Below are 26,290 nucleotides of genomic sequence, written 5' to 3'. Positions count from 1 at the left end.
AAAAGAAAAGATCGACAAGGTTTCGAATGGTATTTTGAATAATAATAGTTCTATATTCTACAAATAATATGAATAATAAAGGTGAATGGTACAAATAAGTGAATAACGAAGACAGTTAACTTAAGCCCCAGATATAAAGAAATAATGTATCTATTAAGACTGGGTCGATACACTCAATGGTGTAGTAGAGCTGGGCCTTTGCGATGATTCAAGATACAGGTTCTTCATCAAAAGGCGCGGCGCGGAATTAATAAGTGATTAAAAGTTCATCCAAGGACAGTTGTACTAGTCTTAACAGTATCCACTTCAATTCACTGCATGGAAGTCAGATATGGTATGGAATAGGGAAAGTCTATTCCGTAGTAGAGGTGAAGATAATTAGATGAAATAAAAGTCACTAAAGACTTGAATATCCTTCAGTCAAAACTTGAACAGATGCACAGAACATATTAACAATATGAATAAAACAGGTAACGAAATGTTACGGCAAACAATAAAGAACCGTGATATTGGAACAGGGACAGGGGCGATGGTTCCCCAACAACAGTATATAAACCTTTGACTGGTTTCAGGACGCGGTATTTGCGTCATCGTCATCAGTAAATGTAGTTGTGAATATGCAAGAGGTAAAGCATGCCCATAACACCCCCCTCCCATCCCCTCTAAAAAAAAAGTGTGATTTGAAGAAAATGTGGATATTTATCAAAGGTGTCTGGTAGGTAGGGTAATCTACATAAAACTACTAATAGCTAAAATTAATATATGAATAAGATCATGTTTACTGGTTCCTTTAAACTCTGGGGAACAAAATAATGACAACATGACTTTGAAAAAGTTAACCCTCTTCACAAACTTCAAACTTGATTAAAATTTCAGACTAAGATATCGAGATTTAACACCATCACAGTTCATCCTCCAAATCATCTTCCCCTGCATCAACAATCTCAACATCTTCTTGGAAGTTGCTGCAATTTCTATATTTACATAGGTCTGTACACGGTAGTTGTGCATTCATTCAGGAACATCTTCCTTTAAGACATTTGCCGACTCAACAGCTACTGCTGACACACTGAAGCAATACATCTGGGTCAGGTGGCTTCGTCATCCAAGTGATTATAGGGTCATCATTTTCAAGTTTACATCCATGTCCCTCTGGTGAGAGTGCATCAATCCTTGGCTGCAATGCCCTACTGTGAATAGCAGCCTGGTTGGTGCAGCGCTTAACATGCTGGATCAGAGCATCTTTTGTTGGTGGTAAACTCTGCTCTGAGGAGGAGATGAACAGAACACCTTGTACCATGAAATTGGATATTTTTGAGTCTCACATTTTATGATGGGGTACCAATATAATTACAATTCAGCTAGAAATATGTTGCAAATTTCTTTAATAATTTCAATGGAAAGATTAACCTGATATTGCATCTCAAAGCGTTTAGAGAATTTTTTAATTTTCCTTGGGGGAGGACCCCCATATTCCAAAAGTCCTAGATCCACCCCTGAACACTCAATGAACCACACATTGCAGAGAGTAATTTACCTTTCAAGATCTGTATGTCTTCCTTGTCAAGAACTGTATCTAGTTTCTTCAACATAGAGAGTGGTACCTCACTTCAATGGCAACACGGTCTTTTCCTCTAATATTCATAAAATCTGGGCTCATCTTTTTTCCGCTCTGCTGCTTGTCGAAGCAATACCTTAATAAAATGAAATAAAAAAAGCAAATTGTTTTGCATTTTCTGTTGATCAAAATGTAAGTTTGAACAAATAAGAACTAAGACAATTTTATTTATATACCATGTGATCTGCTCATCTTCTATGGACAAACAAAGACACATTCAAATTTTGCAAACCAGTGTCATGCAAAAAAGAATTAAAACAGGCTTTTTTTGACAGTACAGTACATTATCTCTTAATGTTATGGTTTAAATTATACAATGGTGGATTATATCTGTTACTAATAATAAAGGAGACAGATACTTTTTCATTTTGGTAAAGCTAGACAGGCTGACCATAAGACCTTGCAAACCTAACCTTATTGCACCTTTGTTACACTTATTTTTCTAACTAATATAATATCTCTATCATTCAAATAAAGGGCCACAGTAAGAAAACTATGAAGCCTGTATTTAACACTTAGGCTAGTGCCCCAGATGGAGAATTTGAAACAAATTTCCGTTCCTACCACCTTATAACAAAACAAATCAGATGACCATGCCACTAAGTAATTATATTATGTTCAGGTCCAACACTGTGCCCTTTGACTTGGATTCTATCCCTTAAGAGCTACTGATCTTGCATTATGCAACTTCTCTTAACACTTCAACTATGCCACAGAAGTACAAGTAGAGTCGTGTAGTATGCTTAGGCTTACCTCCATCGAAAGTCTCTGCCTGCTGCAGCTTGTCCCGTTTGCAACGCCTAGTAATGTATTGTTTCTTTTCCCACATATAATAAATTGAACAGGTAATACACCAGAGCTTCTGCTTGGTTTCCTCGATCTTTTCCGTCAATTCTTCGTTTAAAATCATATGGGGTCTCCTCTGGAACTGTCCGTTTTCTTGCAGCAATGTGCTTGCTATCAATGAACCGCCTGTAACACTTATCGTGGAACCCCATCATACTATGCTGTTGAACACACGCTTGATCGTAGTAGGCCATGGAGTAATCAGTAGTACGGCGATATCACTGTCTCCGCCGCTGAGATTAAGCCAATCTTTAGCGCAGGAAGTAACTTTATTCCATCGTTTATTCGTCAGTGCCTTGAATGCTTCAAAGTTTACAGATTCAATGTGCACTGAGCACTGTAGATTTCCGTGTGTCGGAGACTGACTAGCGCCCGTGGGAGCCGCCATGTTTGTTGTTTTCTACAAAGATTGCACACAGAACTCATGGCTCATTGGACAATTCATATCACATGGTACAGATATCTCACTGGCGCACAACTTTTGAACGTAAAACGGCAGGTTTCTTAACATACGCAATAAAAAATATAGTTGGATCATTAATCTTAGTTAATTTATGTATTCAATGCTGTAGAGAAATTTTAGACCCGCAGTTGCTGGAACGAAACAAGCGAATTTCGACCTTCAGCTGATGGCCTATTAACACCAAGAATTCGATGCAAGAATCGGAACTGTAAATACCGAATTTTGGGATCCCTGACAGCCGTATATATTAAAGAAAATATTCGTTGACAATTCCAGTCGACTGTGCGATATTTTTCTTCCCATTTTAGTTTTGCCCTAGGGGTAGTAACCTTATCTTTAACTAAGTTCTCGTATACACATCTATTGCTTTTCGGTGCGAATATGAACTTTGTCATTATTATTATTATTATTATTATTATTATTATTATTATTATTATTATGATTATGATTATGATTATGATTATTATTATTATTATTATTATTATTATTATTATTATTATTATTATTATTATTATTATTATTATTATGATTATTATTATTATTATGATTATTATTATTATTATTATTATTATTATTATTATTATTATGATTATTATGATTATGATTATGATTATGATTATGATTATTATTATTATTATTATTATTATGATTATTATTATTATTATTATTATTATGATTATTATGATTATTATTATTATGATTATTATTATTATTATGATTATTATTATTATGATTATTATTATTATGATTATTATGATTATTATGATTATTATTATGATTATTATTATTATTATGATTATTATTATTATGATTATTATTATTATTATTATTATTATTACTATGATTATTATTATGATTATTATTATGATTATTATTATTATAAATATTATTATTATTATTATTATCATTATTATTATTATTATTATTATTATTATTATTATTATTATTATTATTATTATTATTATTATTATTATTATTATTATTATTATTATTATTATTATTATTATCATTATCATTATTATTATTTACACTGGTTGTTCTTCTTGTATTCTCAATAATGGACATTCCACAGGTTTCTTCCCAAATGAGAGAGCAGTAAGGCAAGGTTGTCCAATTAGCCCTTACCTCTTTATTATCTGTGCAGATATTTTAGCCAGAAAAATTATTTGGGACAACAACATCAAGGAATAAACATATTTGGTCATGAAATCAAAGTACTGCAATAGGCCGACGACACCACCTTCTTCTTAAACGGTACCCGCAACAGTACTGTTAAGGTGCTGAAGATTTTAGAGAATTTTCGAATAGCATCTAGTCTTAAAATTAATTTCAACAAATCCCAGTTTTTTCCCCCTGGGTCCTTTAATTTTAAAGAATCCAGCTCATGTCAGTGAATTCAATATTTTGATTACTATCGCTCCTATTAGGTATCTCGGTATCAACTTCACTCACAATGGTAACGATCTCTTTCACTTAAACCATGAGCAGAAGCTATTTATATAGGCTGAAACACCAGCTTAGAGTTTGGAATGGGCGTGATCTCACACCTATTAGTAAAAACACAATCGTGAAGTCTTTTGCAATCAGCCATCTCGTTTTCATTTCTCAGGTTCTGCCAAACCCTCCAAACGATTTTATTAATTATTATTTTAATAATGATTTATTTATTATTTATTAAAATACTATTTTTGATTTTATTGGAACGTCAATTCTGACAAAGTTAGGAGACTTACTATGTATAACCCAATTGAAAAGGGGGGTTTAAAAATAATACATGTTCACAGCTTTGTTGATGCTCTTAAAACCTCTTTGGTCAAGCGTTATTGTAATAATGCCAACACAGGGTACCGGAAGCTCTTTTTTTCATTCCTCTCTGTCGCCGTTCGGTCAAGAGTTGCTTTCATTGGACAAATTTGTATGGCTTGGAGTAAGGCTACCTTTTATATTACTTCGGAACACTTTGGTGAGCAAATCCCTTATTATTATTATTATGATTATTATTATGATTATTATTATTATTATTATCACTATTATTATTATCACTATTATTATTATTATTATTATTATTATTATTATTATTATTATTATTATTATTATTATTATTATTATTATTATTATTATTATTATTATTATTATTATTATTATAATTATTATTATAATTATTATTATTATTATTATTATTATTATTATTATTATTATTATTATTATTATTATTAATTACTATTATTATTATTATTATTATTATTATGATAATAATAATAATAATAAAAGTAATAAAATATTATTATTATTATGATTGTGATTGTGATTGTTTTGATTATTATGATTATTTTGATGATTATGATGATTATTGTTATGATTATTATCATCATTATTATCATCATTTTTATTATTGTTGTTGTTATTATTTCCTGTTTTAGGAATAAATGTTTGAAACACCACACGCGCCTCTATATGTATATCAATTAAAACATGAAAAAGAAAAATCTAAAACTTCCAACAGTGTGTCCGTCTGTATGTGTTATCACATTAAGACTTGTCCTTCAGTAGTGTATAAAACATTTATGAATATGTTTTATGTTCATAGCTGCTTATAGGAGGAAATGGCGTTCCATTGCTGAATTTGAAATTTGAAGTATTGACCAACATGCTATACTCTGACCTGAAGGGAGGAGTAGGGGAGGGGCAGGAAGGAGGACGGAAGATCGAAGGGAGGAGTAGGGGAGGGGCAGCAATGAGGACGAAAGATCGAAAGGGAGGAGTAGGGTAGGGGCAGGAATGAGGACGGAATATCGAAGGGAGGAGTAGGGGCAGGAAGGAAGACGGAAGATCGAAGGGAGGAGTAGGGGAGGGGGCAGGAAGTAGGCCGAAAGACTGAATGGACGAGTAGGGGAGGGGCAGGAAGGAGGCCGAAAGATCGAAGGTAGGAGTAGGGGAGGGGGAGGAATTAAGGAGTCCGAAAGACTGAATGGACGAGTAGAACTGTGGCAGGAAGGAAGACGAAAGATCGAAGGGAGGAGTAGAACTCGGGCAGGAAGGAAGACGAAAGATCGAAGGGAGGAGTAGAACTGGGGCAGGAAGCAGGCTGAAAGATCGAAGGGAGGAGTAGGGGAGGGGCAGGGAGGAGGCTGAAAGATCGAGGGAGAAGTAAGGGAGGGGGCAAAAGGAGGACGGTAGATCGAAGGGATGCTAATACTAAAGCCTTGTCATGGCTCGCTTTAAAAGGGAGCTGAGGAGTTCATAACGCCGTTTTTGTCCTTTACCCCCACCCCCTTCTTCTCATTGGACAGGCCATCATCTTACAGTACAAGACTAAGATATTGGTTGAATAAATAAGATGAGTCATTTCATATACAATAACAACACTAGACAGGGACAGTTAGGGATTATTTTTTGGATTGCTGTTTATTTTTTTATTGTAATGGTAAAACATTAGTAACATAAACATCTTAAAAAACAAATTTTCATGCACTGTTTTTCTCCTCATGTTCTTTGTATTTAAATACGAACTATGCAGCTTTAACTTTACTAAACTAAAACTCGAGACTCCCTCCACACCAATGATCGCCAACCTCCAACCCCCAATCCCTCACCCACAACCCCTTTCTTCCCCACCGGTCATACGGAATCCTTTAAGTTGTGCTAAATTATCAGTTTCTGTGACAGAGTTCTGAACTAACAGTTTGTTTGTTGAATTGTGCCCAAATATAGATATATATGTGAACCTTTCCCTGTCCATGCACTTTGACCACCACCCCACCTTCCCATACGTTATCTACTTACCCTCGACCCCCACCCCCACCCCACCCCACACCCCTTCAAAGGCAAGGATATCGCCGTTTTCTTTGACCACCACTCCGCCTTCCCATACGTTATCTACTTACCCTCGACCCCCACCCCCACCCCACCCCACACCCCTTCAAAGGCAAGGATATCGCTGTTTTCTTTGACCACCACTCCGCCTCCCCATACGTTATCTACTCACCCTCATACCCCCCCCCACCCCTCCAAAGGCAAGGATATCGCTGTTTTCTTTGACCACCACTCCGCCTCCCCATACGTTATCTACTTATCTACTATCTACTCGTGTGTTTAATATCATACAGCGTTTAAATTTAATGAACTTGTGCATTTTGTTTTGTACAGTTTCGGCATGCCTTCCTCATTTTTGCCTCTGTGTAATAAATAAACAAAATAAAAATCAAAGCCGTTTTTTAACCCTCCCCCACCGTTCCTCCCGTCCCCCTCCGCACCCTCTCTTCACACAGCCAAAAGAAACAGGAGGAAAAGTTAGACTAAAACAGATTCATAAATGTCTGGATTGAGACAGTTTGATCGGAAACATACAGTCTGCATTTTGGTCTTACAATTGCAGTTTGTGTTTTGGTCTTACATTGCCGGGGTGATTTTCATTTCCGTAAAAAGAAATAACTCGAGTCTCCCTCCACACCAATGACCGCCAACCTCCAACCCCTAACCCACAACCCCTTTCTTCCCCACCGGTCATACGGAATCCTTTAAGTTGTGCTAAATTATCAGTTTCTGTGACACATTTCTGAACGAACAGTTTGTTTGTTGAATTGTGACCAATTATAGCTATGTATGTAAACCTCTCCCTGCTCCATGCAATTTGACCACCACTCTGCCTTCCCATACGTTATCTACTCACCCTCACCCTCCCCCCCCCCACACCCCTTCAAAGGCAAGGATATCGCCGTTTACTTCTTTAATATTGCTATGATAGGCTATACATTTCTTACATGTGTATGCTGTATTTATGATCACATATATTTTGCAACATTAATATTTCTATAGTAACCATAGCAGCAAACTACACCAGAAAAGAGTGCATCGGATTTGTTCTTACAACCGACTTGGGCCTACTCTCTCAGATTAGGTCAAATAATATCTATAGTCAGATTGACGCTGAATATTTATATATATATAGCTCGGTAATGTATTCATGGAATACCAAGTTGTTTATTCCATTTTTTACTTTGGCCATTACTCGTGTGTCTAATATCACACAGCGTTTAAATTTAATGAACTTTTGCATTTTGTTTTGTACAGTTTCGGCATGCCTTTCTCATTTTTGTCTCTGTGTAATAAGAAAACAAAATAAAATCAAAGCCGTTTTTTAACCCTCCCCCACCCCTCTTCCCGTCCCCCTTCGCACCCTAATCTCACACAGCCAAAAGAAAAAGGAGGAAAAGATAGAATAAAACAGATTCATAAGAGTCTGGATTGAGACAGTTTGATCGGAAAAAATACAGTCTGCATTTTGGTCTTTACAATTGCAGTTTGTATTTTGGTCTTACATTGCCGGTCTGATTTTCATTTCCGTAAAACGAAGTTTGCCGTCACGTCTCTTGGACTTCCGGTTACGAATGCTGATTTCTTGACGGGTTGTTGCACTTTGGTCATATATTCCATTCAGGTAGATATCCACATTACACTGGTCAAACCACCAGCCACCGCGGGCTGCCTGAGCACAGTGAGAACCGACTCCATCATTGTCTTGGTCGGGGGTGGAAAATTTCGTACCCTTGAGATTTTTCATGTAACTGTATCCTACACAAGAACGAAGAAATGTTGATGGTGATATGTTGATGGAAAAAACGAGTGAATATAGTTGTCATTAAGACTATCAAGTTTGCATTTCTATCTCAAACACAAGTGTCTTGAAAACTTCTTATGCATATATAACAGTTTAGAGCATAGTTGATTACATATCTAAACAAATTCCTTTTGGAAGTTTTCTGACCATCATTCTGGCTTTCCAATTATTTGCTTCACTGGATTATTACGTAATAAATAATGTTAACCTACTGTCAGTGTTGTTTCCGGAGTAGGAGCCAAGTGTCACAATACCGTACCCGCCCTTTTCTTCAGTGATACGGAAGTTATCATACTGAATGTATATCTGGGTGCCCGTAGAACTGGTGATGTCGATTCGAAGCTCGTATTTATCCTGGTTGGTCAGGTAAGCTAACTTCTCATTTCCAATCCAAAACTCAGAATTAAGAAACCCAAATCCATCTTTGTAAGATTGCCAGTTTCTGTTGAAATCGATTGTACCTTCAAGTCTCCGTTGGATAACCTTTGGATATCAGAGTAAAATTAAGGAACATTTGATACATTAAAGTCTTCAAAACATGAAATTAAATTGAGCTACTTATTTGATAATGCATTGGAACAATGTATGTTCCATGACATTGCGCAACCCCTCGGTCTTAGTCATCAGGCTCATAAGCAAGAGGCTGTATTGTTCCTTATTACTAAGTATGCTATATAATATTTTTCTCTGCATGAGCTGTATATGATGCATGTGAACCGACAATGCACGGCATGTGCTTTAATGTTCACAAACAAAACCCCTCCCCAATTACACGCATTACTCCATTCCGCTCCTGTAATGTGCCTGATACTGTCAGTGTACCAATCACATTGATCACAAGGAGTGTTAGCTCAGTGGTTGACGCCAGTGCCTTCCAATCATAAGGTCCCCAGTTCGAGTCACTCCAAGATTAATGTATGTCGTCCAGTTACAGAGTTGTTGACAATTGACAATTCATATTCATGGACTTTAAATATGAATCTAAGAGACTGACTTCGGCCAGCTTGCGGCTTTGATAAGCCAATGAGCTGGCTTCTTCGCGAGTTCATGCTTACAGGAGGATCTTAAATACATACAAACAAATACATGTATCTTAACCAATCATTACCCATCATTGTACCGTCGTACCAGTTGCGTCAAATTGCGTCACACAAGTTCCATGACGTCATATCTTATAGCACACACATCTACCGTATAGAGTTTCGTCCTATGATGACGTCACTCATGTCAATTATTTCAATTCGTGAAGTGTTATGCAATTTCTAAGGAACTCATCTCATTTTAGAATCGACTCATATTTGATATTCAACAAAATGACGTAAAATTAGGTCATTAATCTCACCGTCCAGCCGCCCCCGTCTATCTCATTGTTACAGTACACCTCAAAAGGTTCCTTGTACCCCTCAGGTTTGATCAAGAACACATCACCTGAGATCTGCGGTCCAGCACAGGACGAAACAATCTCTTTGCAGTCCCTTGGATAATCATCTAGAGAATTCCCGAGAGAGCCTCCACCAGTGCCTAAGTAAAAATACAAGATTAAAGTTGTCGGTTTGTCTCCTGCGGTGACGTCAGAATTTTAAAAGACTTAAAATATAACTGGTTACATGGCATAATTATTTCCCACTTTTTGACAGGTTTTCAGACTTGAGCAACACTAACATGCAGAAATAATTAACAAGTAAATTAGTCTCAATATTTAATGCCAATAACAAATTTTTAGCCGCCGTTCTTATATGCAAATTATAGGGTAGGTTATAGGTGCAGCTGCAAGAAAAGTGTGGTATATACTTCATCAGTTAAGGTTGGATCTTTGTTTTATAATGTTATAATATCACGAAATTGATAATCTTCTGTAGATATATTAATGAATCCACTGGACAATATTGTATCTGTTGAAGCCAATTTTATGGGCAGTATAGAAACAAACCATTTGCAACTTGAAGATAGTACGAAAGTTGCAACAACTGTGAATAGGTTATAACGATTGATATCAGTTGTAAAATGACTGCATAAGTTGTACTGCGAGTGGCACTAATTGTGAGACGTTGGCTATAAGGTTATATTGACGAATGGCAATAATTGTTAGATGTCGTCTTAGGTAATACAAAGATGTCGTCCACGCAGTTGTAAACGTATTTGGAGATGTCGCCTGAGGTTTTATCCGAGTGGTCTTATACTTGTGAAATGTCTTCTAAGGTTATAAATAACTGGCACCTCATGAGCCGCCTTCTCAGGTTGTAAACGAGAGGCACTTTTTGCCAGACTTCGTCCAAGGTTTTATCCGAGTGGCACTAATTGTTAAGTGTCATCTGGGTTTTTGAACGAGTGGCACTAATTGCTTAATGTCGTGTAAGGTTGTAATAATAATAATAATAAATGCAAATTTATATAGCGCCAATATCCAGAGGAAAACCAATGCTCAGTGGCGCTAGTGCTCAGGGAAGGCAGCCGAAAATAGATGTGTTTTGAGTCTCTTTTTGAAAATGTTATCGTTGGGTGCCGACTTGATGTGCAGTGGAAGTGATTTCCAAAGAGTAGGAGCGGCATTAGAGAACGATCGTTGACCAAATGACTTGAGTTTCCACTTAGGTACATGGAGCAGTAGCTGATTTGAGGATCGGAGAGAGCGGGTGGTGGTCTTCCGACTGATCATGTTACTCATGTATTCTGGTGCTAATCCATGCAGGATTGTAAACGAGTGGCACTAATTAGTATATGTCGCATAAGGTTGCTAATGATTTGCATTTAGTTTGGAGGTGTCCTCTAAGACTACGTGAATCGCACTCAGCTGCTTTAATTTCTCGTTCTTTTTTAAAAAAACAAAATACTCTTAGGTTTTTCCCGTGTTTTCATTGAGGAAATAAGTTGCGTTTATTCCTTATATTTTTTATATCGTATAAACTGTTTTTATTAGAATATGAATTCGCAATTAATTAACTTCCTATTCAAAACATCGATGAATCAAAGAGACGGGAGATGGAAGATTGATTCGAACGATATGTGTTTGGACGAATCCTTGTGTAAATAATAAACTACACGTTTGGGATGCAATCGTTTACTTATGTCTACAAGGTTAGAAACCTATGACCCAATCCGGGTCTGGGCCTACACCCACAGAAATCAAAATTATGTTGGTTTAAGATCAGGAAAAAAAATAAAAAATAATTTATCATCATAACTCCATTCTTTTAAATATTATTGACAAACAAATGATAGTTTATTCAGGGGATTATTTTTTCTGTATTCTCATAGTTTCTATAAAGTTTAAATATTTGTGTCAGGTTCAAAAAATAGCTAAGAAAAACATTAATGATTACTTACTGCCGATAACATCTTGACCTTGTGCACCCTGAAAAAAGAGTCGAACAATAAAGTTGAAATCAAAACAATTATAGAAAGACACGTCATTAGATATTGATTTTATGAACTGTTTCCTAAAAGTACGATGCGGAGCCGAGGCAAAAAAAAAACACAGAATAACACCAGGGAGTCCCCCCCCCCCCCATTCCGGCTCAATAAATTAATATATAGCATATATGTGCGGTACAATCTAAATATTCTTCAACATTGGTTAAAAAGTGTCAAATAATAGTTTCATTTTGCATCTATCAATTGCAATATCCATTTTACCAAAATTTCTCAAGAGGCCACCTCTTCCCCTTACACGTATATACACTGGACGACATCAGGCCTTATCCCCACCACCCCCCCCCCCACTTCCTTTCGAAACTCATCAGTACAAAAATGTTGGTTGCGCCCCTCCCCCCCCCCCCCCGACGCAGAGTGTAGTAATGCGGTTTTTAATTTCTATTCATTCGAGGACGGGACGAATTCTCCCGATTGAAACTTAATACGCCGCGTTTTCACGAAGCAAAGAGATGTATTTAATACTGATATTGTTATACTTTTATATTTCCTACGTATCCAACGCAGATATTTTAAGAAAAAGCATTTATCTTGGACTAAAAGATACACATGTACAACCATTGTGGTTTCACATAGGAACTGCACATTTGCAAAATTATAGATCCGGAAGTGAGTTTATTTGGTCTAATTACTTTAGCTTCTGTACAGAAATAAAACAAAAATTGATAATTTTTTAATAAAGCATTTATCCCAAAAGTAGTCTTGGAAAAATACGTTGATTGTAAGTTTTCGAATTATAAAATTTGCAATTTAAATTCTATTTAAATTATTTACACATACAAATTTAAAAGATAATTATGGCTTTCAAAGTCATAATATAAAACCATTTCTGAGTTCTTTGGAAAACGAAGGTAAATATGTAAATTATTGAAAATTCACTTTTACTTCATTTTTTTTTTATGTATTGTGAAAGCATTGGGGAATAGCTGACAATATGAAATGATTCACAAGGGGTTAGTATAAATTGATAGGAGTATAAATTGATAGGGAGCTTCATACCTCACTACAACATGAAATAGTTAATAAGGAGTTAGTATAAATTGATTAGGAGTATAAATTGATAGGGAGTTTAATACCTCACTACAACATGAATATAGTTAATAAGGAGTTAGTATAAATTGATTAGGAGTATAAATTTATAGGGAGCTTAATACCTCACTACAACATGAAATAACAAATAAAAAGTTAGTATAAATTGAAAGGAATATTAATTGATAGAGCGCTTCGTTCCTCAATGCAATAATGGCATAATTAATACGGAATTAGTATAAATTGATAGGGAGCTTAATACCTCACTACAACATGAAATAGTTAATAAGGAGTTAGTATAAATTGATTAGGAGTATAAATTGATAGGGAGCTTAATACCTCACTACAACATGAAATAGTTAATAAGGAGTTAGTATAAATTGATTAGGAGTATAAATTGATAGGGAGCTTAATACCTCACTACAACATGAAATAGTTAATAAGGAGTTAGTATAAATTGATAGGAAATAAATTGATAGGAAGCTTAATACTTCAATGCAATATGACATAATGAATAAAGAGTTAGTTTAAATTGATAGAGAGCTTAATACCTCACTACAACATGAAATAGTTAATAAAGAGTTAGTATAAATTGATAGGAAGCTTCTTTTTGGGGGAGGGGTGGCGGCTGGGTGGGTGGCGGGGCGGGGCGGGGTTGCTGTAAGTCTAACAGCTTCGTTTTGCGTTGGAATTGTTACAATCTGTTGGAGAAAAATACTTAGAAACTATAAAAAAAAAAAACCGGGAAACGATGTCTATTACTTTTACTGTACACTAAATTTGAAACGGGAATGGCGAAAGTAGGTTAAAATCTTAAGATATTAAAACAACACATTAAACCATAACCGTGCTTAAATTTTGTTGGACACAAATTGTGCAATTTTTGGTTTAAGAAGCTTTCATAACACTCCGAAACAGCAAGTTGATTCTATATCCAATGGATCTCATAATTAGATTGAAGGGTGTCCATGCCAATATTTATCAATAGCCTAATATGCATGTTTAGTTAAAATTATATCCTAACCCAACATACAGCTTCAATTAATGTAAAAATAATCAAGAATACGTTAAATCTTAAAACTAATATTTTCTGGATTACAAAAATTCTGAAATTTGAAAGTAGGATTCCATCGTTTGAAAAAAATCTTCAAAAATATCGACAAGAAAATAAAAATAAAACAAAACAACCCTCGGTGATTTATTACAGCCTGGCTTAGACTAAGCATCATAATCTTCATCCATAATGTACGGTGTTATCGCCTCTTCTAGTATACTTTCGCACATTATCATTTCAGACTCTTAGAGAAAAAGTATTTAAATCAGTATAATATTAAGTTTCCATTTGTTCTTCATCGTCAATATGTTTATACTTTTTGGTTTATTTTGACAAGACATATTATAAAACCATCTGTTGAAAGGGTTATCCTGGTGAGTTGTTGATTTATCCTTGAAACCTGATGCATTTGGAGTGTTTGCTTAGTTTAGTTTAGTAGAAAAAAGGATCAGACACTCAGACCCGATTACAATGCTTAAAATGCCTGTCCAAAGCATTCTTAAACCCATTCACACTACTTGCAAGTACAACTTTCTCATGCAAACCGTTCTACTCATGCACTACCCTATTAGAAGAAAAAAAAAGTTATGCCGAATATTAATCCTACTTTGCGAATTTTGGAGTTTAAGACAATGACCTCTGGTACAACTACTATTAGCAAACATGAAAAAGTCGGTAAAGGATAAATTGTCAAAACCATACACAATCTTGAAAACCTGAATCAAGTCCCCACGTAACCTCCCAAGCTCCAGTGTGGTGAGATTCAACAGTTGTAACCGCCTATAATAAGTAACTCTCTTTAAGGAACTAATCATCCTAGTAGCCCTCCTCTGGACCTTTTCAATTACTTCCTTATTCTTAGCAAAATATGGGTTCCAAGCCTGCACAGCATACTCCAGATGAGGCCTTACCAACTGCTTATAAAGCCTAACTACTATGTACTCTTTCAGAAAACTGAAGTTCCTCTTGATCATACCTAAAACCCTATATAACCTCTTTTAGCAGCTTCAAGACAATGTTTAGAAGGTTGCAGAGATGAGTCAATGTATATACCTAGGTCTCTTTCAACAGAGACCTCCTGTATAACTCCACACCATTAAGATTGTAGGTATACTTTTGGTTACTAGTACCAATGTGCATTACCTTGCATTTATCAATAATAGAAAGCATTTGCCATCCCAGTGAGCAGGAAAAAATTATCCAACTCCGTTTGAAACTTCTCAGAATCGCTGTTGGAAGAGACCTCAGAATACAATTTGGTGTCATCAGCAAACTTCTTAGCTGTACACAAAATATCTCCATCAATGTCATTTATATAGGCAATAAACAACAAGGGACCCAAAACAGACCCTTGTGGAACCCCACTAAAGTAACGTCCTGCCGAGAAGAAGCACAACCTTTAATTATCACCCTCTGTTTCATATTACCAAGCCCATTCTCGATCCAAGACAGTAAATTCCCAATGACACCCATACTCTTCAGCCTAAGTAAAAGACGCTGGTGGGGAACTTTATCAAAGGCCTTCTGGAAATCCAGGAACACAACATCTACAGACTTCTGCCTATTTAGTGAGCTTGTTACATCTTCCATAAACTCAAGGATGTTAGTGAGACAAGACCTTTTTTGACAAAAGCCATGTTGAGACTCTCTGATCAAAGACTGGCTGCTGAAGTGACTGACCATATGGACTTTTTAACAATAAACTCTATGACCTTACAACAAAACTAGTGAGACTAACAGGCCTGTAATAACAGGTCTTAGACTTATCACCCTTCTTGAAAATTGGGGTAATATTAGCACATCTCCAGTCCTTAGGAACATCACCTTCATTCATAAATTTACAAAAAACCAATGAGAGTGGAACACAGAAATGGTGTGCAAAAGTCTTCAACAAACACGGCTGGATTGCACCAGGTCCAGAAGCTTTATAAACATTTAGACGAAGCAGCTCCTTTAATACAACCTCATCTGAAAATAAGACCGTTTCCAGTTTAGGACTATCACCCCCCCCCCCCCTGAAAATCTGGAGTACTACTCATATCTTCCCTTGTAAAAACCGACACAAAATAGTTTTTCAATAGATCTGCAAGATCCTGACTATCAGTAATAACTGAATGTGGTGCCCTAAGAGAAACAATTGCATCTTTAGCTTTCTGCTTTGACCTGACATAAGAAAAGAAGGCCTTTGGGTTATCCTTATTTTTTAGGGCAATGTTATTTTCGAAATTCAATTTGGCATCAGAGACTAAGCATTCTACCTTCAGCTGATGAATTTTAAACTTGGCCGAAAAAGATTCAGAATCGATCCTCCTAAACAACTTCCAAATTCTACGTGTTTGCCTAATTGCACATCTAACTTTCTTATTCATCCAGTGAGGCATACTGCTTTTACGACGACGATTCTTCCACGGAACATGATTTTCCATAATGACCTTTAATTTATCAGCTAAACAAATCCAAGATTGAAAAGCACTCATATCTCTAAACAATTTAATCCAATCTGTACCCTTTAGTAAAATTTCAATTGCCTCTGTAACTCTCAACAACATTGCTTGGATCAGAACTCAAAACAAGATCCAGGATGCTATCCCCCCCCCCCCCTAAAAGGGAAGCATGTTGATGTAAAAAGCAATCTTGCACAACATCTAGAAAGTTACTACCCTTCCTACGTACTGGAACTTCCTACTGCTTAGCTGTCAAAGTTCTCTGTACTAAGAAAGTCATCAAAATGTATCTTTTTTATAGAAATATTCTTTCTGTTTGTGAATAAATTATTGACATTTTCATCTGAAGCGCCGGATGACATCATCCATTCTACTGTTGCCAGATGCATGCCCTTACAAAATATCACTAGATTTCAAAAATTCATATCTTCGCAATAAAAAACGCTATGAGGTTGTGGTTTTCTTAGTTAGGTTCAGAAAATATTCAGCAATCAACTTTAGCCGCCAGAAAATGCTTTTAAATAGTGGTAAGAAGTTATTAAGGATTGGTCCAACAGTTGAAGCATTTGTTTATTGGGGTTTCATGGGTTTTGGAACTATCATGTACTATTAATTTTGTTGGAAAACTCCTGCCGTGTAACATACCGTCGAAATATAATATATCTTAAATGTAAACAATTTTAAATTTGTTACCTTATAGTGATTACGATGTTGTTTAAGATATAATATCTTATGTAATTCGATTCACAAAGACATCACAAAGAAAGGAAATATCGGGGATGCCTCGATGAAATGACGGAAGGAAGAAAGATATTCAATGTTGGACAAATGTAAAAAATAAAAAAAAAGAAACAATGCAACTTATCTTACTTTACGTGTTCCAAGGATATAAACAAATAGTTAAATCTAAACATCTATGAGGTTGTGGTTTTCACAGTTAGATTCAGAAAATATTCAGCAATCAACTTTAGCCACCAGAAAAAGCTTTCAAATTGTGATAAGAAGTCCTTCGGGATTGGTCCAACAGCTTAAGCATGCAAACCGTTTTGATAAAAACACTGTTGCAATTATATAGACATACATATAAAATTGCAATGTATATCATATTTACCAAATTCCTGTGACAGAATAAACTAAAAGGGAAAGTACGGAATCTTTAGTCCCAAAAATACATGGTTAAAACACTGGGTATCATGTAATATGTAGCCATAGGCGTAGGCGGAGGGGGGGGGGGGGGGAGGCTGGTGCTGCAACCCCCCCAACCAATTTTTTGGGTGAAAATTCGGGCAATATGCTGAGAATTTTTCTACTGAAGGAAAATAATTTGCAATTTTTTTTTTCAATTGTTAAACTGATATTATTATTATCATTATTATTGTAACAACTTCCCCAATAATTATAACCAATATGGAAGGGTAATAACACGGCAAATGATTGTATGTTATTGGCATGCGATGTATTAACCGGTGCATGCCTATATGATATGCACATTAACATGTTGGACGCGCGCAAAAAAAAAATGGTTATATTTTTCGGGCAAGTTGTTACAGCACCCCCCCCCCCCCCAATCAAATTGGGCTCCTACGCCTATGTATGTAGATATGTACATGGCTTCTTCAACGGCACATCACAACGCAAAGTTGGAGAAAATGTCTGTTGAACATCAGCCTCGACAAGTATATTTATTCTAAATATTAATATAAAATAAATGAGTCTAAAGAAATCGCCATCATATTGTGTGAATAAAACACCAAAAAACAATAGAAATAAAATTATTATTTCGAAATACGGATGTTTGGAATTAAAATATCCTAATGAAATTAAGAATGTCTCAAAAGCAGATTTTTCATAGCCGTGAACACATCTGTAAAAGCTTTATCGACTAACCTTAATTACCATGAAGACTTTCTCTTGAAAGATTTGTGATAACTGCAGTTCCATCGGCATATTTTGATAGTTTTAATCTGGTCATGAAAATTGGGTCCGTCTGAATTTTATTGGTTCTATTAAGAAAGGTAAACTTGTATCTGAAAATCCTCAATTTCGATTATTTGATCTCGGCATGTTCGACTATACAGTATTTCGAAATTCTGAAAATTTGAAACTTTAATTCCGACGTTTCTACTTTTTATGCCGCAGTTTTGACTTGTTGGAAGTTTCTTCCTTTGTTGTTGAATATTATTTTCATTTCAAAAGTAATAATTTTCTTTTCATTCTCCAAATTTCCCTATTAAATGTTCGGCTATAGTGTTTCAAAAATGTTAATCTCTTCTGAAAGTTTCACCTTCGTTCTCAATATTTTAGACTGTCATTCAGACGTTTCTACCTTTTCGTCTAAATTCTCCAAACTTCGATTTATTTATATATTTCTTTGGAAGCTGCGATTTATATATATCTCGCAGTAAAGATGCGTTCCTTGAAATTGGGAATTTGTACCTTAAACGATTGTCTGTAGATAAAGTCCCGGATGTATATATACATCAGCGGTTTATTTACAGCCAGACTGCTATGGTGCGGGGTAAAGAAGTTTTTGTTTTTTGTTATCTCTGTATATGCGGTGCAAGAAAGTGACCCGTTCTGTAATTGAGAAGTACCTTTGTTTCAGTTTCTGCCACACTACTTCTCGAAGATCGTACCCTATATCGACCCCCTCCCTCAACTTAACAGATTCAATTCTCTTTCGTCGCTCTTGCAAGACATAGATGATGGATGTTGCAACAATTTACTTCCTTTTCTATCAGGATTACCCTGAGTTCATTATCGTGCACATGATGTTGTCTGCACGTGATGAAGCATTGTTTTAAAGTATTACACTTTATGGCAGTAACTTTCTCTTCCCACGTGATAGACTGCAATATTCTGTGTAAGGTCTATCACGGTTTTCTTTGTCGTTTTAAAGTGGTGCAATATGCTGGTAATCGGCTTTAATGATAAGAAAATCAACCCCAATTTACACTTTTACAAGTAAGCTAGGATAGGTTTGTCTAATATGAAAGTGTGGTACAGGCCTATGTCCAGACTAAATGTGGTTGTTGACTTCAGAGGCCTAATACATGAAGAGTAAGCTAGGCTATTTTAGTCTGCTATGTAAGTGTGGTAGGACAATGTCTAGGTGCTGATATATATGCAAAGTAAGCTAGGATAGATTTATCTGCTATATGAAAGTGCGGTATAAGTCTATGTCTATACTATAGGTGGTTATACGGTCTTATCAATATATGAAGAGTCTGCTATGTAATAATATAGATTTTATATGGTTGTGTGCGAAGTTAGCTTTCAGGCCTGGTTCGTCAGAAACGAAGTTGCATGATGTATGTCTACGCCGGGTATTTATATTTTCTTGGCGTGCCCAGGATTTCAAAGGTTAGGGCAGGGCCCGGGTTCAAAGTGTCCAAAGACTGATAGGGGATGAACCTTTACGAAGGACCGGAGGCGAATGAAGAATCAAGGGAATGCGGCACCTGAGGTCGCTGAAGCCAACACCAAGGGAGAGGGTCTGGGGGCCTCGCCCATAAAGAAAATAAGGAAATATGCAAACGTCAAGAGGTGCATTGAGGCATATATAGCCAATAACTAAGTCTAAGTAGCTCCAAGCGCAATATTATCCTAATAGTGAGGTGAAAAGAGAGTGCTGTGAACCCGTATAGCAGTGGCCTTATGTTTGTCCGGCTGGCAGTCGATACACACAGGGAACACAGTTACTATTGTAAATTTTAAATTGTAAATTTGTGTACCAAAGTAAAATAAAACTGGATCGTGCTATAAATCGGTAATATGTGCTATTAGGATAACAGTTAGAACTGAGGATATTTGTAAATCCATCATTTTGATTCATTTGTTTGAATACTGTAAACCTAATAGCACATGCTACCGAGTTATCAGATGTGTCAGCACAATCCAGTATTTACTGTGGTACAAAAGTTTTAAGATTTACAGTATACAGTAATCTCTATGTAAGTCGGTTGCGGCTGAATGTCAACAAAAAAACCATAAGCGCACGACTTCCCCCAACTGACGATTAGAGGTTGGGCTGCCACCCCCCTGCGTTCACCCCCCCCCCCCTCCCCTCGTGCACACCACTATACAATCGTCGTCTGCTATATGAATGTGTGATAGGTTTACTGAGGAGTTACAAATACTGTTTTGTTATTAATAAGGATAGACTTTCTCAAAGCGTGCTTATTAACGTTCGTTGTGACATGAAAGTATAAAAGTAACAATTTCAGATTCCTTGCAAGCGTATTTGATTAGAAGTTTAGCTTGACAGCAACCCACTGCTTGAAAACGCGAGGAATGCACAACATGATATTGTAAAAACCGTAAAAGAAGCGATCGATTTGGCACATATATACAACTAAAAGTTACTGATTATGGTCATAACATTCTGTACTTCTTTCGATTAATACAATTCAAGTTATACCCATAAACTAAATTTAAACAATTAGAAATATGATAACACAATAACTATAAACATGACATTTAAAAATGATGGTAAAAAACTGAAAACGATGAAAAATCAGGAAATAGAAGGTAATTAGGACAAATAAAAACTTGGCAGACGAATCGGGTGGACGGGAAATATGTGGTTTACTTGAACTTTTGTTTAAAATTGTTTTTTTGTAAGGAGAAACATGCGTCATTGTCCTTCATTACTGTATAATTAAAATCTAAAAATAGAAATACTATTGTTAAAAAATAAGGAAGTCTGAATCATGGCGTCTTTTGCCAGTTCATTCTAATGACTCATTAAGAACAATGATTAATAAGTAAACAAATAGGTCTTCCATTTCGTAATTAATGTAGCTCGGACTAGAGCAATCGAGATAACCATGGTCATTGTTCAAAACAATGATGTTATTGTCACGTTTTAATCATGAATACAATGTGTCTTTTCATCCCTGATCTGCACGTGCAAACGATCCCGACCATCGATGCTTGTCAGAGAAATCAATTACAGAGATTGTGAAAAATAATTTTCTCACATCATATGATATTATTTTATCACATCATTGCGGTCACATGTTGCATGATGAATGATCGTAAATGGAACATGATCCCAAAAATTTTATTGCGAACATTTTCGGTGTGATATAATTTTTTATTTTTTTAATATTTTTTTGGGGGGGCTTCTATAAAATTTGAACAATTTATCTACAGTATTTGGTGCTTAATGTAGTTACTATTCTTTACATCAAGTCCAAGGTTCAAGCCAGCTTTTCATTTCATTCTTTTCATTCATTCTGAGCATCAGTTCTGAGGAGTGCAGGGTGTGGTTGCTCGATCCTCATAAAGGTTCTGGGTCTTAGGTCTGAACCTAGCTTGTTTGTAATAGGATGTATATACAATTTCAGAAACAAAGAACGTAATAAAACTACTTTTTATTACAAAGGAAAAGAATTTGATCATCGCTGAACTGAATAAAACCGGAACTGTTTCTCCATGGCTCCATTTAAACATCGAAAATGAAGTTATAATCATGCAATATGTGCGTGTTCGTATAATTCAACGCCAATACCGAAAGTAAAACATTTGAGAAAATCTGAAACTTTTATAAACAGAGGATGTAACGTAAGGTTGGGTAAGGAATTAATGTTGAACATAGTAACTATTTGTGTTTCTCATAGAAAACCAAGAGATAAGCAAGGCACAAAGCTAGACTTTCTCTTTTTTTGTTTAAAGTAAAAATCATAAGAATTATTGATCGGGTTGGTACGCTATTGGGCATAAAGAACGGAATTATTCCAGCTTGTGTAAGTAAAATAAATTATCCAAAAGAATATCACTAATTCACGATATAATTGACCCCGATATGAGTCTCCTAAAACTAAAACTGTTTTGATAAAGAAGTCGCGTTAATTATAAAACAGTTGATATTTACTCCCGGTAGCTCCGAAATTTATGCGAAATACTTGTCATAATGCTCCATGCAGTAAATTGTTAACGACAATGGAAATATCAGGAATGTAGGACAAAACAAAAATCATAGCCTATTTTAAAAGACGTGTTCGTTAACATATGTACTAATATTAATAATTTATAAAAAGTATCGATTTATATCCAAAATATCAAAGTCACAGTACATTTCGGTAACAAAAAAAAGTGAAAAAGTAAAATGTGTTGCTGTCTGTACTTTGTTCATTCCTTTGTGTATGGGGTTACATTTGTGCGTTTAGTTTTTACACGTATATATTCCTTTTCCTTAAAGTACTTCATAAGTCACAAAGAGAAGTTACTTCGAGATTAAATGAAAAAAGACAGCGAGATTTAGAAATAATCGGTTGGATTCTCAAGTGACTTTCTTATCCGGGTATTTTTTGCCATCACCCGCGTTTTGAACATTTGTACGTCTTTGACTTTTGCTGAAACAGTTATTCGAATAAAGTAAGTCTCATATCGATGAATACAGCAAACTAGTAAACCCCCTGAGTTAACACCCAAATTTATTTTCTGTTTCCTAGAAATGCCACCCAGTATCTTCATATAAACAATGTTTTTGTCTGTTCATATTACGTTATGATTACTTCTTATAAATTCAACAAACAATATTTTTGTCGATTGTTTCAATCAAAGTTGTTGCTAACGTGCTTAGAGAAAGAAGTCTCATCTGTATTTACAGAAGTAATTTTATTTATTTTCAGTTGTATATTAGCTTCCTTTATGTGTTGTTACAAGCATTCGGACAATCCTCCGATTTAAAAATAATTGTCTTCTCTTGAGCAACCGCAATATTATTAATAACAAGTGATTGAAATAGGGAGTACCCGTGTATAAACAAATAAATAAATAAATAAGACTTCTCTAATTGAGCATACAACTGTATTTTTAAAGAACCATACGCAGTCATCGTTACAAAAAGAACAATACCACGAGCAAGGAACTACTTTTATACATTAACAACTCAACAATCTCAAACTTTCAGAAAAACCCAATGGGGGTTGGAGGGGGGGGGGGACAAGTTAAAAAGGTGACCAACTCTAAAAATGCCACAGAATATCTTGAAATAAAGGGGTTTTTGTTCTGTGCACATTACGTTCCTAATGACAGGTGCAGCAAATTAAACGAAAGCTGTGAAAGACATCTTCTCAATGAACCTCGCAAGCACTGTCCACACACGTATACACCATATACTGCGCACCTGCATGTTACCATCATTACAACACGATACCACACCACACCACACAACCCCCCCCCCCAATATATATATATATATATATACATATATATATATATATATATATATATATATCTATAAATGAAATTCGTAATGAGTTGGAAAATCAAGAACAGTGAAAAAACTTCCAGCCTCCACCGGGATTCGAACCCGGGCCTCCCGCTTTGTACGCGGACACCCTAACCAACTAGGCAATGGACGCTGATTGTATGTCCAGAGGTTCTAAACCGGTAAGGAAGGCCGTAATTCCACTGTAGGCGCTTGTCACCTGTATCGAACAATACTAGTTCTGTTTTCGGTGACATATTTTGCCTTACTCTAGAGAACATGAAAATCGTATAATGACTTGGAAAATCAAGAACAGTGAAAAAACTTTTTTTCCGTATCAATGATATATATATATATATCAATTATATATAAAAATATCAATTATATATATATCAATTATATATATCCATGTGCCTTTGTCGTTTACTTCCATTTCAATTAACAGAGTCTGTTCAAAGTATCTCTTTCGAGATCCGGCTTTAGGAATCACAAATGATTTCGAGTTGGTTAGCATCATGTTTGATCTCTAGAGTAAGGCAAATATGTCACCAAAATAGAACTAGCATCGTTCGATATAGGTGACAAACGCCTACAGTGAAATTACGACCTTCCTTGCCGATGTATAAATGGATGAATCAAGATGTGAATAGCCTTTGGAATAACTTCCGATATTTTAAACAGCTGCATGAGAGTACAGCTAATGTATTGCCTCTACTATGCGCTTGAATACACCTTAATGCGCGCAGCAGTTGAAGGTTCCAGTCAATGCTTAATAAGTTAATTTGACAACTGTCGAAAACATCCAATGTTTGTCGTGTATGCAAAATTTAACGGACATACCCTAAAAAGTACTGTCGTTATCGAAATGATCACGGAAACGACATTGAAGCCGTTTAGCAAAATAATTTGAAGGTAATAATATACCAAGAAAGTATTTTACAACCAAATCGAGCTTGCATCACAGTATGCTATCAAACCATTTTAAATGAGAATATTACCAGTAAAACTTGGATCGAAGCACAAAAACTGATGTTTAATTTTAAACAGTTGTAAATAGTTAGAGAGATATTACGTAACATACCATTTTAAGGACTGCAACGAAAATTAAGCCAAAGCCGATCAAAGTCTTGCAAATTTGCAGTTGATACTCCATGGTTGAACAAGATTCGTATAGAGAAAGTATAGTGATAAGTTGCTAGTGATATAGATTGGCCACCGTCCAGGTCAGATGTGTATGTTTAGTATCGGATCACTGAGGATAACGGAGAGACAACACCACATACGCACAGACAGGCAGCCAATGCTACGGTGGAGCTGTAGGGACATTGATATAACTGGCCACCGTCCAGGTCAGTTGTGTATGTTTATTGTATGATCAAAGAGGATGTATTTATGTATGTATTTTAGATCCTCCTGCGAGCAGGAACTCGCGAAGAAGCCATCATTGGCTTATCAAAGCCGCAAACTGACTGAAGTCAGTCTCCTTGATTCATATTTAACGTCCAAGATTGTGGATTATCAATTGTCAACAACTCTGTTACTGGACGACATACATTAATCTTGGTGTGACTCGAAATCGGGACCTTATGATTGAAAGGCACCGGCGTTAACCACTGAGCTAACACTCATTGTGGATGACGTGGAGTATGATGGTGGTGACAAATACCACACATGCACATACAGGCAGCCAATGATACGGTGTGGCTGTAGGGACATTGAAGGAAATAACACTGTATAGGTCAAAAGTAATTCTCCAGGCGGATGTGTTTTACTGTGAAAGTACCATGCCACAATAATTAAGAATAATGACCATCCGCCAAAGTAGTAATTATTCTCGTGAAGAGTTCCAAAAGAGACCACCCAGTGAAGTAATTGTTTTTTTGGCTTGTTTGCAGTTATTATGTATATCGTTATTGATTATGGCTTAATTGGATGTTGAAGGGAATGAAGAGATTGAAGATCAATTGAAGGTGTTCAATGTCATTGAATGAATTTTAATAATTCACTGGTCAAACAGAAATGCTACACAAGGAGAATAGACATGTCACATTGGTTTGGAAAGTACGATGAAAAACTATCACCCCTTCGGTCATGATGGGTAAATTTTTGAAAGGTCCGTGATTCATTTAAGCCATCAGCAGTATACATGGTGGGTACATAAATTTCAGTTGAAAACCTTGGGAAAGTAACGAATGTATTGTGTAAGTCAATGGAGCAACTGTGTATATCTTTGTCTATATCAACTATCATTATAGGCTGTGCATAGGTTCATGAAAAGGGAAGGGGAAATATTTCACGGTCATTTCGACATGCATATTAGTCCTTTGCAACTGCAGAACTTTGTTGAAATATATATGTTATGAAATGGGCCAGCAGGCAAAGTTCCGTTTGGGACTTAAGCGTTTATCTAGGGGTAGAGGGAAGGAAGGATATTTCCCGTTCACTTATAGAACAAAGAGAATACAATAGATATATGCATTGTCTATTATAATATGAACAAACCAACTAAAAGGCACTGGTGCCAAAATACATGCTTAAGGCGACTCCTCCGTCATGCTTCTACATAAATAC

General features: G+C 35.8%; 1 protein-coding gene and 1 long non-coding RNA gene across 3 annotated transcripts; both read right to left on the bottom strand.

The window, feature by feature from the left end:
- Window positions 1-28: 28 nt before the first annotated feature.
- On the bottom strand, window positions 29-2,985 carry LOC139961877 (uncharacterized). 2 transcript variants are annotated; one of them, XR_011791059.1, is made up of 3 exons: window positions 2,372-2,985; window positions 1,538-1,694; window positions 29-1,266 (listed from the first exon to the last, which is right to left on the bottom strand). It is a non-coding gene; the product is annotated as an uncharacterized lncRNA (long non-coding RNA). The 2 variants fall into 2 exon arrangements; XR_011791060.1 differs by having other exon boundaries at window positions 29-1,261.
- Window positions 2,986-6,306: 3,321 nt separating this feature from the next.
- On the bottom strand, window positions 6,307-24,969 carry LOC139962190 (fibrinogen-like protein A). The gene is made up of 5 exons (XM_071962170.1): window positions 24,801-24,969; window positions 11,869-11,896; window positions 9,887-10,065; window positions 8,757-9,027; window positions 6,307-8,498 (listed from the first exon to the last, which is right to left on the bottom strand). Exons 1-5 carry the CDS (start codon window positions 24,870-24,872, stop codon window positions 8,242-8,244), a joined length of 807 nt encoding a protein of 268 aa, XP_071818271.1. The 5' UTR covers window positions 24,873-24,969; the 3' UTR covers window positions 6,307-8,241.
- Window positions 24,970-26,290: the final 1,321 nt, after the last annotated feature.

This window comes from Apostichopus japonicus, chromosome 20 (assembly GCF_037975245.1).
Source record: "Apostichopus japonicus isolate 1M-3 chromosome 20, ASM3797524v1, whole genome shotgun sequence".
Taxonomy (NCBI): domain Eukaryota; kingdom Metazoa; phylum Echinodermata; class Holothuroidea; order Aspidochirotida; family Stichopodidae; genus Apostichopus; species Apostichopus japonicus.
Note: the sequence above shows the minus strand (reverse complement) of the source record. Positions and strands in the feature narration are given on the sequence as shown.